Source organism: Stegostoma tigrinum, unplaced genomic scaffold (genome assembly GCF_030684315.1).
Source record: "Stegostoma tigrinum isolate sSteTig4 unplaced genomic scaffold, sSteTig4.hap1 scaffold_783, whole genome shotgun sequence".
Classification (NCBI taxonomy): Eukaryota; Metazoa; Chordata; class Chondrichthyes; order Orectolobiformes; family Stegostomatidae; genus Stegostoma; species Stegostoma tigrinum.
In genome coordinates this window covers 1-20,000 of record NW_026728729.1, presented here as the reverse complement: position 1 = coordinate 20,000, position 20,000 = coordinate 1, and the positions used below count along the sequence as shown (strand labels likewise).

General features: G+C 61.0%; 1 protein-coding gene across 1 annotated transcript in view; it reads left to right on the top strand.

The window, feature by feature from the left end:
* The window catches only part of LOC125449730 (uncharacterized), a gene marked incomplete at its 5' end in the record, with an annotated part of 23,168 nt that extends 6,138 nt beyond the window's left edge, over positions 1 to 17,030 (top strand). The window contains 4 exons of the mRNA XM_059644391.1: positions 12,859 to 13,043; positions 14,787 to 14,944; positions 15,631 to 15,773; positions 16,862 to 17,030. Of these exons, the coding sequence (XP_059500374.1) occupies positions 12,859 to 13,043; positions 14,787 to 14,944; positions 15,631 to 15,664 (377 nt within the window). The remainder of the gene's footprint in view (positions 1 to 12,858; positions 13,044 to 14,786; positions 14,945 to 15,630; positions 15,774 to 16,861) is intronic.
* Between the last annotated feature and the right edge of the window lie 2,970 nt (positions 17,031 to 20,000).

Below are 20,000 nucleotides of genomic sequence, written 5' to 3'. Positions count from 1 at the left end.
CCTCTCCCTCTAACCTCCTCCGCACCCTACACCCCCTCCCTCTCCCTCTAACCTCCTCCGCACCCTACACCCCCTCCCTCTCCCTCTAACCTCCTCCGCACCCTAGACCCCCTCCCTCTCCCTCTAACCTCCTCCGCACCCTACACCCCCTCCCTCTCCCTCTAACCTCCTCCGCACCCTACACCCCCTCCCTCTCCCTCTAACCTCCTCCGCACCCTACACCCCCTCCATCTCCCTCTAACCTCCTCCGCACCCTACACCCCCTCCCTCTCCCTCTAACCTCCTCCGCACCCTACACTCCCTCACTCTCCCTCTAATCTCCTCCACACCCTACACCCCCTCCCTCTCCCTCTAACCTCCTCCGCACCCTACACCCTCTCCCTCTCCCTCTCCCTCTAACCTCCTCCACACCCTACACCCTCTCCCTCGCCCTCTAACCTCCTCCACACCCTACACCCCCTACCTCACCCTCTAACCTCCTCCACACCCTACACCCTCTCCCTCTCCCTCTAATCTCCTCCACACCCTACACCCCCTCCCTCTCCCTCTAATCTCCTCCACACCCTACACACCCTCCCTCTCCCTCTAAACTCCTCCACACCCTACACCTAACTCCCTCTCCCTCTAACCTCCTCCGCACCCTACACCTTCTCCCTCTCCCTCTAACCTCCTCCGCACCCTACAGCCCCTCCCTCTCCCAGTAACCTCCTCCGCACCCTACACCCTCTCCCTCTCCGTCTAACCTCCTCCGCACCCTACAGCCCCTCCCTCTCCCACTAACCTCCTCCGCACCCTACAGCCCCTCCCTCTCCCTCTAACCTCCTCCGCACCCTACAGCCCCTCCCTCTCCCTCTAACCTTCTCTGCACCCTACACCCCCTACCTCTCCCTCTAACCTCCTCCATTCCCCTACATCCCCTCCCTCTCCCTCTAACCACCTCCGCACCCTACACCCCCCTCCCTCTCCCTCTAACCTCCTCCGCACCCGACATCCCCTCCCTCTCCCTCTAACCTCCTCCGCACCCTACACCCCCTCCCTCTCCCTCTAACCTCCTCCACACCCTACACCCCCTCCCTCTCCCTCTAACCTCCTCCACACCCGATACCCCCTCCCTCTCCCTCTAACCTCCTCCGCACCCGACATCCCCTCCCTCTCCCTCTAACCTCCTCCGCACCCTACACCCGCTCCCTCTCCCTCTAACCTCCTCCACACCCTACACCCCCTCCCTCTCCCTCTAATCTCCTCCACACCCCACACCCCCTCCCTCTCCCTCTAACCTCCTCCACACCCTACACCCCCACCCTCTCCCTCTAACCTCCTCCACACCCGATACCCCCTCCCTCTCCCTCTAACCTCCTCCGCACCCGACATCCCCTCCCTCTCCCTCTAACCTCCTCCGCACCCTACACCCGCTCCCTCTCCCTCTAACCTCCTCCACACCCTACACCCCCTCCCTCTCCCTCTAACCTCCTCCGCACCCTATACCCTCTCCCTCTAACCTCCTCCACACCCTACAACCCCTCCCTCTCCCTCTAACCTCCTCTGCACCCTACAGCCCCTCCCTCTCCCTCTAACCTCCTCCACACCCTACACTGCCTCCCTCTCCCTCTAACCTCTTCCGCACCCTACACCCCCCTCGCTCTCCCTCTAACCTCCTCCGCACCCTACACCCCCTCCCTCTCCCTCTAACCTCCTCCGCACCCTACACCCTCTCCCTCTAACCTCCTCCACACCCTACACTCCCTCCCTCCCCCTCTAACCCCCTCCGCACCCGACATCCCCTCCCTCTCCCTCTAACCTCCTCCGCACCCTACACCCTCTCCCTCTCCCTCTAAACTCCTCCACACCCTACACCCCCTCCCACTCCCTCTAACCTCCTCTGCACCCTACAGCCCCTCCCTCTCCCTCTAACCTCCTCCACACCCTACACTGCCTCCCTCTCCCTCTAACCTCTTCCGCACCCTACACCCCCCTCGCTCTCCCTCTAACCTCCTCCGCACCCTACACCCCCTCCCTCTCCCTCTAACCTCCTCCGCACCCTACACCCTCTCCCTCTAACCTCCTCCACACCCTACACCCCCTCCCTCTCCCGCTAACCTCCTCCACACCCTACACCCCCTCCCTCTCCCTCTAACCTCCTCCGCACCCTACACCCCCTCCCTCTCCCTCTAACCTCCTCCACACCCTACACCCCCTCCCTCTCCCTCTAACCTCCTCTGCACCCTACAGCCCCTCCCTCTCCCTCTAACCTCCTCCACACCCTACACCCACTCCCTCTCCCTCTAACCTCCTCCGCACCCTATACCCTCTCCCTCTAACCTCCTCCACACCCTACAACCCCTCCCTCTCCCTCTAACCTCCTCTGCACCCTACAGCCCCTCCCTCTCCCTCTAACCTCCTCCACACCCTACACTGCCTCCCTCTCCCTCTAACCTCTTCCGCACCCTACACCCCCCTCGCTCTCCCTCTAACCTCCTCCGCACCCTACACCCCCTCCCTCTCCCTCTAACCTCCTCCGCACCCTACACCCTCTCCCTCTAACCTCCTCCACACCCTACACTCCCTCCCTCCCCCTCTAACCCCCTCCGCACCCGACATCCCCTCCCTCTCCCTCTAACCTCCTCCGCACCCTACACCCTCTCCCTCTCCCTCTAAACTCCTCCACACCCTACACCCCCTCCCTCTCCCTCTAACCTCCTCTGCACCCTACAGCCCCTCCCTCTCCCTCTAACCTCCTCCACACCCTACACTGCCTCCCTCTCCCTCTAACCTCTTCCGCACCCTACACCCGCCTCCCTCTCCCTCTAACCTCCTCCGCACCCTACACCCTCTCCCTCTAACCTCCTCCACACCCTACACCCCCTCCCTCTCCCGCTAACCTCCTCCACACCCTACACCCCCTCCCTCTCCCTCTAACCTCCTCTGCACCCTACAGCCCCTCCCTCTCCCTCTAACCTCCTCCACACCCTACACCCCCTCCCTCTTCCTCTAACCTCCTCCGCACCCTACACCCCCTCCCTCTCCCTCTAACCTCCTCCACACCCTACACCCCCTCCCTCTCCCTCTAACCTCCTCCGCACCCTACACCCCCTCCCTCTCCCTCTAACCTCCTCCGCACCCTACACCCCCTCCATCTCCCTCTAACCTCCTCCGCACCCTACACCCCCTCCCTCTCCCTCTAACCTCCTCCGCACCCTACACTCCCTCACTCTCCCTCTAATCTCCTCCACACCCTACACCCCCTCCCTCTCCCTCTAACCTCCTCCGCACCCTACACCCTCTCCCTCTCCCTCTAACCTCCTCCACACCCTACACCCTCTCCCTCGCCCTCTAACCTCCTCCACACCCTACACCCTCTCCCTCTCCCTCTAATCTCCTCCACACCCTACACCCCCTCCCTCTCCCTCTAATCTCCTCCACACCCTACACACCCTCCCTCTCCCTCTAAACTCCTCCACACCCTACACCTAACTCCCTCTCCCTCTAACCTCCTCCGCACCCTACACCTTCTCCCTCTCCCTCTAACCTCCTCCGCACCCTACAGCCCCTCCCTCTCCCAGTAACCTCCTCCGCACCCTACACCCTCTCCCTCTCCCTCTAACCTCCTCCGCACCCTACAGCCCCTCCCTCTCCCACTAACCTCCTCCGCACCCTACAGCCCCTCCCTCTCCCTCTAACCTCCTCCGCACCCTACAGCCCCTCCCTCTCCCTCTAACCTCCTCTGCACCCTACACCCCCTACCTCTCCCTCTAACCTCCTCCATTCCCCTACATCCCCTCCCTCTCCCTCTAACCACCTCCGCACCCTACACCCCCCTCCCTCTCCCTCTAACCTCCTCCGCACCCGACATCCCCTCCCTCTCCCTCTAACCTCCTCCGCACCCTACACCCCCTCCCTCTCCCTCTAACCTCCTCCACACCCTACACCCCCTCCCTCTCCCTCTAACCTCCTCCACACCCGATACCCCCTCCCTCTCCCTCTAACCTCCTCCGCACCCGACATCCCCTCCCTCTCCCTCTAACCTCCTCCGCACCCTACAACCGCTCCCTCTCCCTCTAACCTCCTCCACACCCTACACCCCCTCCCTCTCCCTCTAATCTCCTCCACACCCCACACCCCCTCCCTCTCCCTCTAACCTCCTCCACACCCTACACCACCTCCCTCTCCCTCTAACCTCCTCCACACCCGATACCCCCTCCCTCTCCCTCTAACCTCCTCCGCACCCGACATCCCCTCCCTCTCCCTCTAACCTCCTCCGCACCCTACACCCGCTCCCTCTCCCTCTAACCTCCTCCACACCCTACACCCCCTCCCTCTCCCTCGAACCTCCTCCGCACCCTATACCCTCTCCCTCTAACCTCCTCCACACCCTACACTGCCTCCCTCTCCCTCTAACCTCTTCCGCACCCTACACCCCCCTCGCTCTCCCTCTAACCTCCTCCGCACCCTACACCCCCTCCCTCTCCCTCTAACCTCCTCCGCACCCTACACCCTCTCCCTCTAACCTCCTCCACACCCTACACTCCCTCCCTCCCCCTCTAACCCCCTCCGCACCCGACATCCCCTCCCTCTCCCTCTAACCTCCTCCGCACCCTACACCCTCTCCCTCTCCCTCTAAACTCCTCCACACCCTACACCCCCTCCCTCTCCCTCTAACCTCCTCTGCACCCTACAGCCCCTCCCTCTCCCTCTAACCTCCTCCACACCCTACACGGCCTCCCTCTCCCTCTAACCTCTTCCGCACCCTACACCCCCCTCGCTCTCCCTCTAACCTCCTCCGCACCCTACACCCCCTCCCTCTCCCTCTAACCTCCTCCGCACCCTACACCCTCTCCCTCTAACCTCCTCCACACCCTACACCCCCTCCCTCTCCCGCTAACCTCCTCCACACCCTACACCCCCTCCCTCTCCCTCTAACCTCCTCTGCACCCTACAGCCCCTCCCTCTCCCTCTAACCTCCTCCACACCCTACACCCCCTCCCTCTTCCTCTAACCTCCTCCGCACCCTACACCCCCTCCCTCTCCCTCTAACCTCCTCCACACCCCACACCCCCTCCCTCTCCCTCTAACCTCCTCCGCACCCTACACCCCCTCCCTCTCCCTCTAACCTCCTCCACACCCTACACCCCCTCCCTCTCCCTCTAACCTCCTCTGCACCCTACAGCCCCTCCCTCTCCCTCTAACCTCCTCCGCACCCTACACCCCCTCCCTCTCCCTCTAACCTCCTCCGCACCCTACACCCCCTCCCTCTCCCTCTAACCTCCTCCGCACCCTACTGCCCCTCCATCTCCCTCTAACCTCCTCCGCACCCTACAGCCCCTCCCTCTCCCTCTGACCTCCTCCACACCCTACAGCCCCTCCCTCTCCCTCTAACCTCCTCCACACCCTACACCCCCTCCTTCTCCCTCTAACCTCCTCCGCACCCTACACCCTCTCCCTCTCCCTCTCCCTCTAACCTCCTCCACACCCTACACCCCCTCGCTCTCCCTCTAACCTCCTCTGCACCCTACAGCCCCTCCCTCTCCCTCTAACCTCCTCCACACCCTACACCCCCTCCCTCTCCCTCTAACCTCCTCCGCACCCTACACCCCCTCCCTCTCACTCTAACCTCCTCTGCACCCTACAGCCCCTCCCTCTCCCTCTAACCTCCTCCACACCCTACACCCCCTCCCTCTCCCTCTAACCTCTTCTGCACCCTACAGCCCCTCCCTCTCCCTCTAATCTCCTCCACACCCTACACCCCCTCCCTCTCCCTCTAACCTCCTCCGCACCCTACACCCCCTCCCTCTCCCTCTAACCTCCTCCGCACCCTACTGCCCCTCCATCTCCCTCTAACCTCCTCTGCACCCTACAGCCCCTCCCTCTCCCTCTGACCTCCTCCACACCCTACAGCCCCTCCCTCTCCCTCTAACCTCCTCCACACCCTACACCCCCTCCTTCTCCCTCTAACCTCCTCCGCACCCTACACCCTCTCCCTCTCCCTCTCCCTCTAACCTCCTCCACACCCTACACCCCCTCCCTCTCCCTCTAACCTCCTCTGCACCCTACAGCCCCTCCCTCTCCCTCTAACCTCCTCCACACCCTACACCCCCTCCCTCTCCCTCTAACCTCCTCCGTACCCTACACCCCCTCCCTCTCCCTCTAACCTCCTCCACTCCCCTACACCCCCTTCCTCTCCCTCTAACCTCCTCCGCACCCTACTGCCCCTCCATCTCCCTCTAACCTCCTCTGCACCCTACAGCCCCTCCCTCTCCCTCTGACCTCCTCCACACCCTACAGCCCCTCCCTCTCCCTCTAACCTCCTCCACACCCTACACCCCCTCCTTCTCCCTCTAACCTCCTCCGCACCCTACACCCTCTCCCTCTCCCTCTCCCTCTAACCTCCTCCACACCCTACACCCCCTCCCTCTCCCTCTAACCTCCTCTGCACCCTACAGCCCCTCCCTCTCCCTCTAACCTCCTCCACACCCTACACCCCCTCCCTCTCCCTCTAACCTCCTCCGTACCCTACACCCCCTCCCTCTCCCTCTAACCTCCTCCACTCCCCTACACCCCCTTCCTCTCCCTCTAACCTCCTCCACACCCTACAGCCCCTCCCTCTCCCTCTAACCTCCTCCGCACCCTACAGCCCCTCCCTCTCCCTCTAACCTCCTCCACACCCTACACCCCCTCCTTCTCCCTCTAACCTCCTCCGCACCCTACACCCTCTCGCTCTCACTCTAACCTCCTCCACACCCTACACCCCCTCCCTCTCCCTCTAACCTCCTCCGCACCCTACACACCCTCCCTCTCCCTCTAACCTCCTCCACACCCTACACCCCCTCCCTCTCCCTCTAACCTCCTCCGCACCCTACACCGTCTCCCTCTAAACTCCTCCACACCCTACACCCCCTCCCTCTCCCTCTAACCTCCTCCGCACCCTACACCCTCTCCCTCTAACCTCCTCCACACCCTACACTCCCTCCCTCCCCCTCTAACCCCCTCCGCACCCGACATCCCCTCCCTCTCCCTCTAACCTCCTCCGCACCCTACACCCTCTCCCTCTCCCTCTAAACTCCTCCACACCCTACACCCCCTCCCTCTCCCTCTAACCTCCTCTGCACCCTACAGCCCCTCCCTCTCCCTCTAACCTCCTCCACACCCTACACGGCCTCCCTCTCCCTCTAACCTCTTCCGCACCCTACACCCCCCTCGCTCTCCCTCTAACCTCCTCCGCACCCTACACCCCCTCCCTCTCCCTCTAACCTCCTCCGCACCCTACACCCTCTCCCTCTAACCTCCTCCACACCCTACACCCCCTCCCTCTCCCGCTAACCTCCTCCACACCCTACACCCCCTCCCTCTCCCTCTAACCTCCTCTGCACCCTACAGCCCCTCCCTCTCCCTCTAACCTCCTCCACACCCTACACCCCCTCCCTCTTCCTCTAACCTCCTCCGCACCCTACACCCCCTCCCTCTCCCTCTAACCTCCTCCACACCCCACACCCCCTCCCTCTCCCTCTAACCTCCTCCGCACCCTACACCCCCTCCCTCTCCCTCTAACCTCCTCCACACCCTACACCCCCTCCCTCTCCCTCTAACCTCCTCTGCACCCTACAGCCCCTCCCTCTCCCTCTAACCTCCTCCGCACCCTACACCCCCTCCCTCTCCCTCTAACCTCCTCCGCACCCTACACCCCCTCCCTCTCCCTCTAACCTCCTCCGCACCCTACTGCCCCTCCATCTCCCTCTAACCTCCTCCGCACCCTACAGCCCCTCCCTCTCCCTCTGACCTCCTCCACACCCTACAGCCCCTCCCTCTCCCTCTAACCTCCTCCACACCCTACACCCCCTCCTTCTCCCTCTAACCTCCTCCGCACCCTACACCCTCTCCCTCTCCCTCTCCCTCTAACCTCCTCCACACCCTACAACCCCTCGCTCTCCCTCTAACCTCCTCCACACCCTACACCCCCTCGCTCTCCCTCTAACCTCCTCCACACCCTACACCCCCTCGCTCTCCCTCTAACCTCCTCTGCACCCTACAGCCCCTCCCTCTCCCTCTAACCTCCTCCACACCCTACACCCCCTCCCTCTCCCTCTAACCTCCTCCGCACCCTACACCCCCTCCCTCTCCCTCTAACCTCCTCTGCACCCTACAGCCCCTCCCTCTCCCTCTAACCTCCTCCACACCCTACACCCCCTCCCTCTCCCTCTAACCTCTTCTGCACCCTACAGCCCCTCCCTCTCCCTCTAATCTCCTCCGCACCCTACACCCCCTCCCTCTCCCTCTAACCTCCTCTGCACCCTACAGCCCCTCCCTCTCCCTCTAACCTCCTCCACACCCTACACCCCCTCCCTCTCCCTCTAACCTCCTCCGCACCCTACACCCCCTCCCTCTCCCTCTAACCTCCTCTGCACCCTACAGCCCCTCCCTCTCCCTCTAACCTCCTCCACACCCTACACCCCCTCCCTCTCCCTCTAACCTCTTCTGCACCCTACAGCCCCTCCCTCTCCCTCTAATCTCCTCCACACCCTACACCCCCTCCCTCTCCCTCTAACCTCCTCCGCACCCTACACCCCCTCCCTCTCCCTCTAACCTCCTCCGCACCCTACTGCCCCTCCATCTCCCTCTAACCTCCTCTGCACCCTACAGCCCCTCCCTCTCCCTCTGACCTCCTCCACACCCTACAGCCCCTCCCTCTCCCTCTAACCTCCTCCACACCCTACACCCCCTCCTTCTCCCTCTAACCTCCTCCGCACCCTACACCCTCTCCCTCTCCCTCTAACCTCCTCCACACCCTACACCCCCTCCCTCTCCCTCTAACCTCCTCTGCACCCTACAGCCCCTCCCTCTCCCTCTAACCTCCTCCACACCCTACAGCCCCTCCCTCTCCCTCTAACCTCCTCCACACCCTACACCCCCTCCTTCTCCCTCTAACCTCCTCCGCACCCTACACCCTCTCCCTCTCCCTCTCCCTCTAACCTCCTCCACACCCTACACCCCCTCGCTCTCCCTCTAACCTCCTCTGCACCCTACAGCCCCTCCCTCTCCCTCTAACCTCCTCCACACCCTACACCCCCTCCCTCTCCCTCTAACCTCCTCCGCACCCTACACCCCCTCCCTCTCCCTCTAACCTCCTCTGCACCCTACAGCCCCTCCCTCTCCCTCTAACCTCCTCCACACCCTACACCCCCTCCCTCTCCCTCTAACCTCTTCTGCACCCTACAGCCCCTCCCTCTCCCTCTAATCTCCTCCACACCCTACACCCCCTCCCTCTCCCTCTAACCTCCTCCACACCCTACACTGCCTCCCTCTCCCTCTAACCTCTTCCGCACCCTACACCCCCCTCGCTCTCCCTCTAACCTCCTCCGCACCCTACACCCCCTCCCTCTCCCTCTAACCTCCTCCGCACCCTACACCCTCTCCCTCTAACCTCCTCCACACCCTACACTCCCTCCCTCCCCCTCTAACCCCCTCCGCACCCGACATCCCCTCCCTCTCCCTCTAACCTCCTCCGCACCCTACACCCTCTCCCTCTCCCTCTAAACTCCTCCACACCCTACACCCCCTCCCTCTCCCTCTAACCTCCTCTGCACCCTACAGCCCCTCCCTCTCCCTCTAACCTCCTCCACACCCTACACGGCCTCCCTCTCCCTCTAACCTCTTCCGCACCCTACACCCCCCTCGCTCTCCCTCTAACCTCCTCCGCACCCTACACCCCCTCCCTCTCCCTCTAACCTCCTCCGCACCCTACACCCTCTCCCTCTAACCTCCTCCACACCCTACACCCCCTCCCTCTCCCGCTAACCTCCTCCACACCCTACACCCCCTCCCTCTCCCTCTAACCTCCTCTGCACCCTACAGCCCCTCCCTCTCCCTCTAACCTCCTCCACACCCTACACCCCCTCCCTCTTCCTCTAACCTCCTCCGCACCCTACACCCCCTCCCTCTCCCTCTAACCTCCTCCACACCCCACACCCCCTCCCTCTCCCTCTAACCTCCTCCGCACCCTACACCCCCTCCCTCTCCCTCTAACCTCCTCCACACCCTACACCCCCTCCCTCTCCCTCTAACCTCCTCTGCACCCTACAGCCCCTCCCTCTCCCTCTAACCTCCTCCGCACCCTACACCCCCTCCCTCTCCCTCTAACCTCCTCCGCACCCTACACCCCCTCCCTCTCCCTCTAACCTCCTCCGCACCCTACTGCCCCTCCATCTCCCTCTAACCTCCTCCGCACCCTACAGCCCCTCCCTCTCCCTCTGACCTCCTCCACACCCTACAGCCCCTCCCTCTCCCTCTAACCTCCTCCACACCCTACACCCCCTCCTTCTCCCTCTAACCTCCTCCGCACCCTACACCCTCTCCCTCTCCCTCTCCCTCTAACCTCCTCCACACCCTACACCCCCTCGCTCTCCCTCTAACCTCCTCTGCACCCTACAGCCCCTCCCTCTCCCTCTAACCTCCTCCACACCCTACACCCCCTCCCTCTCCCTCTAACCTCCTCCGCACCCTACACCCCCTCCCTCTCCCTCTAACCTCCTCTGCACCCTACAGCCCCTCCCTCTCCCTCTAACCTCCTCCACACCCTACACCCCCTCCCTCTCCCTCTAACCTCTTCTGCACCCTACAGCCCCTCCCTCTCCCTCTAATCTCCTCCACACCCTACACCCCCTCCCTCTCCCTCTAACCTCCTCCGCACCCTACACCCCCTCCCTCTCCCTCTAACCTCCTCCGCACCCTACTGCCCCTCCATCTCCCTCTAACCTCCTCTGCACCCTACAGCCCCTCCCTCTCCCTCTGACCTCCTCCACACCCTACAGCCCCTCCCTCTCCCTCTAACCTCCTCCACACCCTACACCCCCTCCTTCTCCCTCTAACCTCCTCCGCACCCTACACCCTCTCCCTCTCCCTCTCCCTCTAACCTCCTCCACACCCTACACCCCCTCCCTCTCCCTCTAACCTCCTCTGCACCCTACAGCCCCTCCCTCTCCCTCTAACCTCCTCCACTCCCTACAGCCCCTCCCTCTCCCTCTAACCTCCTCCACACCCTACACCCCCTCCTTCTCCCTCTAACCTCCTCCGCACCCTACACCCTCTCCCTCTCCCTCTCCCTCTAACCTCCTCCACACCCTACACCCCCTCGCTCTCCCTCTAACCTCCTCTGCACCCTACAGCCCCTCCCTCTCCCTCTAACCTCCTCCACACCCTACACCCCCTCCCTCTCCCTCTAACCTCCTCCGCACCCTACACCCCCTCCCTCTCCCTCTAACCTCCTCTGCACCCTACAGCCCCTCCCTCTCCCTCTAACCTCCTCCACACCCTACACCCCCTCCCTCTCCCTCTAACCTCTTCTGCACCCTACAGCCCCTCCCTCTCCCTCTAATCTCCTCCACACCCTACACCCCCTCCCTCTCCCTCTAACCTCCTCCGCACCCTACACCCCCTCCCTCTCCCTCTAACCTCCTCCGCACCCTACTGCCCCTCCATCTCCCTCTAACCTCCTCTGCACCCTACAGCCCCTCCCTCTCCCTCTGACCTCCTCCACACCCTACAGCCCCTCCCTCTCCCTCTAACCTCCTCCACACCCTACACCCCCTCCTTCTCCCTCTAACCTCCTCCGCACCCTACACCCTCTCCCTCTCCCTCTAACCTCCTCCACACCCTACACCCCCTCCCTCTCCCTCTAACCTCCTCTGCACCCTACAGCCCCTCCCTCTCCCTCTAACCTCCTCCACACCCTACACCCCCTCCCTCTCCCTCTAACCTCCTCCGTACCCTACACCCCCTCCCTCTCCCTCTAACCTCCTCCACTCCCCTACACCCCCTTCCTCTCCCTCTAACCTCCTCCACACCCTACACCCCCTCCCTCTCCCTCTAACCTCCTCCGCACCCTACAGCCCCTCCCTCTCCCTCTAACCTCCTCCACACCCTACACCCCCTCCTTCTCCCTCTAACCTCCTCCGCACCCTACACCCTCTCCCTCTCTCTCTAACCTCCTCCACACCCTACACCCCCTCCCTCTCCCTCTAACCTCCTCCGCACCCTACACACCCTCCCTCTCCCTCTAACCTCCTCCGCACCCTACACCCCCTCCCTCTCCCTCTAACCTCCTCCGCACCCTACACCGTCTCCCTCTAAACTCCTCCACACCCTACACCCCCTCCCTCTCCCTCTAACCTCCTCTGCACCCTACAGCCCCTCCCTCTCCCTCTAACCTCCTCCACACCCTACAGCCCCTCCCTCTCCCTCTAACCTCCTCCACACCCTACACCCCCTCCCTCTCCCTCTAACCTCCTCTGCACCCTACAGCCCCTCCCTCTCCCTCTAAACTCCTCCACACCCTACACCCCCTCCCTCTCCCTCTAACCTCCTCCACACCCTACACCCCCTCCTTCTCCCTCTAACCTCCTCCGCACCCTACACCCCCTCCCTCTCCCTCTAACCTCCTCCACACCCTACACCCTCTCCCTTTCACTCTAACCTCCTCCGCACCCTACAGCCCCTCCCTCTCCCTCTAACCTCCTCTGCAACTTACACCCCCTCCCTATCTCTGTTACACCCTTCCACCCTGTGAGATCTCTGGCCTCCTACAAATCTCGAGCCCCCCCCTCGATTTGTCTCGCTGTGTTGTTGGGGGCCGTTCCCTGTTCTGTCTGTGGCATGGTGTGAGCAAAGGAATTTGGGGGGTGTGGGGGGCTGGTGGTGCTGAGCTCAGGACCATCCCCTCCTGCTAACCCTCTCCGTCTAACTCTCGAGAGCGAACCCCCTGCACCCCTCCCCACCCCGAGAACTGGGTTTGGGCCCTGGTGCCCCTGGCGTGTGTCTGGGTGCCAAGCCTGGGGCGCACAGCATTAACCAGCGTCTGGTGCCTCCTCGCAGCCTCCTGCTCCGTGATCCCGTTGTACGAGGAGATCCATGACCTGGGCCAGGCTAACAGTCAGTGGACGGTGGAGCATCTCTCCTGCATGACAACGGAGACCTTCCAGGACGCGGTCAGCACGCTGGGCTCTGTGCTCACCTTCACACCACAGCAGCGCTCAGCCCTCGTCGACAAAGCCAAGGAGGTGACTGACGCCCCCCCAGCTCGTGCTCTCTCGGGGGGTGGAGGGGGAGACATCGTCCACACAGCGCTTTCCCAAATGGACTCATTCACGAGGCTCATGGGACCCAGGGCAAGGAGGGTCGTTGGGGGTCGGTGGAGGGTGGTAGCGGGAGGAGAGAGGACACATCTTTCGCGCAGAAGGTGGGTTCGTCTTCCCAGTTTAAAAGGCATTTGGATAAGGACATGGATGGGAAGGGCTGGAGGGATACGGGCCACAGGCAGGGCAGTGGGTGTCGTTTAGTTTGGGGGTTGGCACAGACTGGTCGGGCCGAAGGGTCTGTTTTCCCCACTGTAGGGCTGTCTTACCTCGACTCCTCTCCGGCCTCCAGCTCCCTACACCCCCTCCGTATCTCTGTCACCCTCCTCCGGCCCTCCTACACCCCCTCCCTATCTCTGTCACCTCCTCCAGCCCCCTACACCCCCTCCATATCTCTGTCACCCCCTCCAACCCCCTACACCCCCTCCCTATCTCTGTCACCCTCCTCCGGCCCCTACACCCCCTCCCTATCTCTGTCACCCCCTCCAACCCCCTACACCCCCTCCCTATCTCTGTCACCTCCTCCAGCCCCCTACACCCCCTCCCTATTTCTGTCACCCCCTCCATCCCCCTACACCCCCTCCCTATCTCTGTCACCCCCTCCATCCCCCTACACCCCCTCCCTATCTCTGTCACCCCCTACACCCCCTCCCTATCTCTGTTTCCCCCTCCAGCCCCTACACCCCCTCCCTGTCTCTGTCACCCCCTCCAGCCCCTACACCCCCTCCCTATCTCTGTCACCCCCTCCAGCCCCCTACACCCCCTCCCTATCTCTGTCACCCCCTCCATCCCCCTACACCCCCTCCCTATCTCTGTCACTCCCTCCAGCCCCCTACACACCCTCCCTATCTCTGTCACCCTCCTCCGGCCCCTACACCCCCTCCCTATCTCTGTCACCCCCTCCAACCCCCTACACCCCCTCCCTATCTCTGTCACCTCCTCCAGCCCCCTACACCCCCTCCCTATTTCTGTCACCTCCTCCATCCCCCTACACCCCCTCCATATCTCTGTCACCCCCTCCATCCCCCTACACCCCCTCCCTATCTCTGTCACCCCCTCCATCCCCCTACACCCCCTCCCTATCTCTGTCACCCCCTACACCCCCCTCCCTATCTCTGTTTCCCCCTCCAGCCCCTACACCCCCTCCCTGTCTCTGTCACCCCCTCCAGCCCCTACACCCCCTCCCTATCTCTGTCACCCCCTCCATCCCCCTACACCCCCTCCCTATCTCTGTCACTCCCTCCAGCCCCCTACACCCCCTCCCTATCTCTGTCACCCCCTACACCCCTTCCCTATCTCTGTTTCCCTTGAGGGCAGACCCTGATTGAGGTCTGTGATACCTGGGGTTTGTTGAGTGGGTGGAGGGTGTTTCTGGGTCCGGCCTACTGCTCCAGGAGGAATATTCCACCTTCAGGTCTCATACAGGCACACTGCGGGGAAAATCAGACCCTTCGGCCCAACCGGTCCGTGCCGACCCTCATCTCAAACCGAACTCGTCCCACCTGCCTGCTCCTGGGGCCTCTTCAAATGCCTTTTAAATGTTGTTACTGTACTCACACCCACCCCTTCCTCAGGAAGGCCATTCCATATGCGATCCCTGTCACAATGCCGGGTTTTTAGACAGTGCTGTAATGGGAATGCTCCTGATGCTCTGTCTGTTTGCTGCAGGCCTGGGGAGCCGTTGTCAAATTTCTCTCAGGAGGAAATTGCAGAACTAAAGTTTCTCCTCAGCGCCCTGTCAGTGAAAGAGTTAAAATCGATGGATCTGCGCTCCTATCGATAACCTGGAAAGTGTTGCAAGCTGTCCCACCTGGACCCAAGAGAAGGTAATGTTCCTCCAACAATCCGCGGGGCAGTACCCATCGGAGCAAACCCTAAACTCCCAAAAGGCTTTGATCTTTCTGACCTGGAGTTGCAGGCCACGTCTGATGTGATTTATTACTGTCCCATGTACGGCGTACAGTGAGAACTTGTGTTTTGCCTGCAGCACGGGCAGGTCTTAATGTACAAAGGTCCCAGAGTGACAGAACAGGGCGAGGAATGCAGAGTTACAGGCTGTGGAGAAGGTGCACAGAGAGAGCAAGGCCAACATTAAATTTAAAATCCACTCAGGAGTCTGCTAACAGCAGGGAAGAAGCTGTTCTCGAATCTGATGGTGTGTGTGTTTAAGCTTCTGTATCTTCTGGAAGGGGTTGGGAGGGGAGGCGATGGCCTAGTGCTATTATCGCTGCACTGTTCATCCAGAGGCCCACTTATTACATCGGGGACCCGCGTTCGAATCCCACCAGGGCAGATGGTGGAATTGGAATTCAATAAAAATATCTGGAATTAAGAGTTTGCCAGCCAGCCCATTCCAGAGCCAGTGGATCCTCCTCCACATCAGGGGCAGGGACGATTCCTCCCCACATCACCAACCTCGCACTGCCTAAACTGAGGGGTGGGTGGGGGGTTTTTGTTGGGGCTGGTGGGAGGGGGTTGGTTTGTACTTCTGCCGCTGATCCCTGTCTTGCAGAGGAGAGCAGTGCTGGAAACCTTCCTGCGGCTGAACGAACTGACGGTGGCTCAGCTGGATTCGGTGGCGATCAGCGGCCTGGGGAATTTTCTGTGCGGGATGGACGCTTCCCAGATCAACCAGCTGGATAGCAAAGCGCTCGAGTGAGTTCTCCCCCACCCCGGTTACCGTCTCCCCCAACGTCTGCCATCGTCCGAGGGCCCGGACCCTTCCACCTCACTCCTCCGCCTTTGAACCCTCTCACACTGCCCTCACTGGCACTGACCACCCACCTCCACCGCCACTCCCAGGCAACTGGGTGTCCTGGGGGTGTTTCATGGGGGTCAGTGTAGAGGGAGCCTTACTCTGTATCTAACCCCGTGCTGTCCCTGTCCTGGGACTGTTTGCTGGGGGGACAGGTGTAGAGGGAGCTTTACTCTGTATCTAACCCTGTGCTGTCCCTGGGAGTGGTTTGATGGGGGAGACAATGTAGAGGGAGCTTCACTCTGTATTTAACCCTGTGCTGTCCCTGGGAGTGTTTGATGGGGGACAGTGTAGAGGGAGCCTTACTCTGTATCTAAAGCTGTGCTGTCCCTGGGAGTGTTTGATGGGGAACAGTGTAGAGGGAGCTTCACTCTATATCTAACCCCATGCTGTCCCTGGGAGTGTTTGATTGGGGGGGAAGACAGTGTAGAGGGAGCTTTACTCTGTATCTAACCCTGTCCCTGTCCCTGGGGAGTGTTTGATGGGGGGGTGGAGACAGTGTAGAGAGTGCTTTACTCTGTATCTAACCCCATGCTGTCCCTGGGAGTGTTTGATGGGGGGGTGGAGACAGTGTAGAGGGAGCTTTACTCTGTATCTAACCTCCTGTCCCTGTCCCTGGGAGTGTTTGATGGGGGGGGTAGAGACAGTGTAGAGGGTGCTTTACTCTGTATCTAACCCTGTCCCTGTCCCTGGGAGTGTTTGATGGGGGACAGTGTAGAGGGAGCTTCACTCTATATCTAACCCCATGCTGTCCCCTGGGAGTGTTTGATTGGGGGGGAGACAGTGTAGAGGGAGCTTTACTCTGTATCTAACCCTGTCCCTGTCCCTGGGAGTGTTTGATGGGGGGGGTGGAGACAGTGTAGAGGGTGCTTTACTCTGTAACTAACCCCATACTGTCCCTGGGAGTGTTTGATGGGGGGGTGGAGACAGTGTAGAGGGAGCTTGTCAGTGAGCAGTACTGAAGCGGAAATACCTTTGGTCTCGGCAGGTTAGCTGCTATTAGTCTGGGTAAACTGGCCTGTCCTCCTAAGACCCTGGGCTTGCTGAAGGGCCGCGCCGCCCAGGTATTTGGGCCGATGAGCAGCTGGAACGAGGCTCGGCTCTCCGAACTTGGCACCGTCGCGGGTAAGTGCCAGGGGCTGGGAGGGGCACATGGTGCTCTGTCCTGTGGGAAAGAGCGGGGAGGGTTCCTGTTGTGCGCTCGGTTTCACGGTCCCAAACGGGGAAGGTGTTGGGGTGGTGTGTGTGAGGGGCGCTGATCTGGGCTCCCCCCGGCCGCCTCTCCCCTCTGACCTGCTGTGGCAAGACTGCAGGGTTGGCAGTGCCCAGTTTTCAGGTTGTGGCACTGTAAGATCCCACAAACCCCTTCCCTTCTCCTCTGGCTGGGCTGCCAAAAAAAAAGCGCCATTTTCCTTACTCACTCGCGGGAATCCCTGGCCGGGCCCAGCTTTTATTGCCCCGTCCCTAGTTGCTCCCCCGCGCCCCCCTTGACGGGGTGGGGAGGGCGAGCTGCCTTCTTGGACTGCTGCAGTCCACCTGCTGTGGGGTTGACCCGCAATGCCCCTCAGGGAGAGGAATTTTGACCCTGGAGGAACACAAGTGGGCATGGTGAGGCATGGGGGAGGGGGATAGCATTCCCATGGATCTGCTGCCTCCTTGTCCTTCCGGATGGAAGTGGGTCGTGGGTTCGGAAGGGGCTCCCTGAAGGGGCCTCAGTATGTCTTGTAGACGGTACACACTGCTGCGGCCGAGCGGCAGTGGGCAGAGGGAGTGGGCGCTCCTGGGTGTGGTGCCAATTTAGGAAGGAAGTTGTGAAAGGGTCGGAAAAGATTTACAGGGATGTTGGAGGGGTTTGAGCTACAGGAGAGAGGCTGGGGCTATTTTCCCCGGAGCGTCGGAGGCTGAGGGGGGACCTTATAGAGATTTATAACATCATGAGGGGCGTGGATAGGGGGAATAGACAAGGTCATTTCTCGAGGGTGGGGGGGGAGGCGGAGGGTGGGGAGTCCATAACTGGAGGGGTATAGGTTTGAGGTTGAGAGGGGGGGAAGAGACCTGAGGGGTAACTTTCTCACACAGAGGGTGGTGCGTGTATGGAAGGAGCTGCCAGAGGGAGTGGGTGGGGGCTGGTACAGTTAGCAGCATTTAAAAGGCATCTGGATGGGGGACATTGGACAGGGAGGGGTTAGAGGGATAGGGGCCAAATGCTGGCAGATGGGGCTGGATTAATGTGGGATATCTGGCTGAGTACTGACGTGTCGGACTGACTGCTCTGTTTCCATGCTGTATGACTCTAATTTGTCCTGGACGGCATTGAGCTTTTCGAGTTGGAGCTGCCCCCCATCCAGGGCAAGTTGTGTGGTGGGGGGTGGGGGGGGAATGCTCTGACTGGGAGATGAATTGGATGGTAATGGGCAGATTCTCTCTCCTTGGAGACGGGTTGCTGCCACACACTCGCACAGTTTGAGTGGATATCTCGCCCCTGGTCAGCCCAAGCATGGTTGTTGGCAGTAGAATGGTGGTGGGGGGGGGGGGGAGGGAGCGCTTCCGAGTGGGCAACTTGGCCCATCGAGCCTGCCGTTCAGTTGAGCTGTCACCTTAACGCTGGGAGCTAACTCGCGACCATCCCGGCGGTCCTGAAACTGGAAACATTCTCCTGGCTGACTGTGGGGTTGGCCCACAGCCCCACCTTGGGGCTACAGTCTCCAGAGGCAGGGCCCTGGTGATGATTATAAGAAGATAGAGAGCAGGGGGCACATTTCCCTGAGAGTGTAATCACGGGTACACAAGGCAGGGAAGGCACGATAGCTCAGAGCGCTGAGTGTAGGCATCGCAAAGTCTTACTGTGGCCATACAAAATGTTGGTGAGGCCACATTTGGAGTTCTGGTTGCCCCTACTGTCGAAAGGATGTTATTAAACTAGAAAGCGTGCAGAAAGGATTTTACCAGGGTGCCACCCGGACTGGAAGGGTTGACGAGAGGCTAGGACCAAATTCCCTGCAGGAGACTGAAGGCGGACCTTGCTAAATAATCATCGAGGCAGAGGTAAGGGAGACAGCCAACAGCTTTTCCTATTGTAGGCTAGTCTAAAACTAAACATTGTATGTTTAAGGTGAGAAGGGAGAGGTGCAGGAGGCTTTTTGTTTCAGACTGAGGGGGTGGGGGTGAGTGTTTGGAACAGGCTCCCAGAGACAGCAGGTGGAGCTGAGTACACTTCTGTTATTTAAGAAACACTGAGGCAGGTAAATCTGGAACAAAAAACAGAAGTTGCTGGAAAAGCTCAGCAGGTCTGGCAAGCATCTGTGAAGGAGAACCAGAGTTGACGAGCCTCAGGTACACGGATGGGATGGGTAAGGTGGGATACGGACCAAATGCAGGAAAATGGGAGAAATTTAATTGTGGTAAACGAGGCAGCAGGGACAAGTTGGGCCGAAGGGCCTGTTCCCATGCTGTAGACCTCTCTGCCTGGTCAGCTGTCTCCTCCTGTGGAGTCGGGGCCCAAGCAGGAGCTTACAGCACTTACACCACCTCCCTGTGTGTGTGTGTGCGCGCTGCGTGTCTGTGTGTGCGAGAGTGTGTGTGCACGAGAGAGAGAGTGTGTGTGCATGAGAGAGAGAGAGTGTTGTGTGTGCACGAGAGAGAGAGTGTGTGTGTGAGAGAGGGTGTGTGTGCACGAGAGAGAGAGTGTGTGCACGAGTTTGTGTGCCTGAGAGAGTGTGTACGCACGGGAGTGCACACGCACGAGACAGAGTGCGCGTGCACATGGTGTGTGTGTGTATATGCGAGAGAGCGTGTGAGAGAGTGTGTGCGCGAAGAGTGAGTGTGTATGTGCATGTGTTGTCTGTGTGCGAGAGTGTGTGCCTGAGAGAGAGTGTGTGTGTGAGAGACACAGTGTGTGCGCGAGAGAGTGTGTGCACGAGAGACAGTGTGTGAGAGAATGTGTGTGTGTGTGTGTGTGCATGCCTGTGTGCGAGTGAGTGTGCGTGTGCAAATGTCCATGTGCGAGCATGTGTGTGTGCGTGTGTGTGCACAAAGGTGCGTGTGAGCGTGTGGTGTGCGTCAGCATGAGTGTGAGCATGTGTGAGACAGCATGTGTACGTGTGTCTGCATGTGAGTGTGAGTAGGTG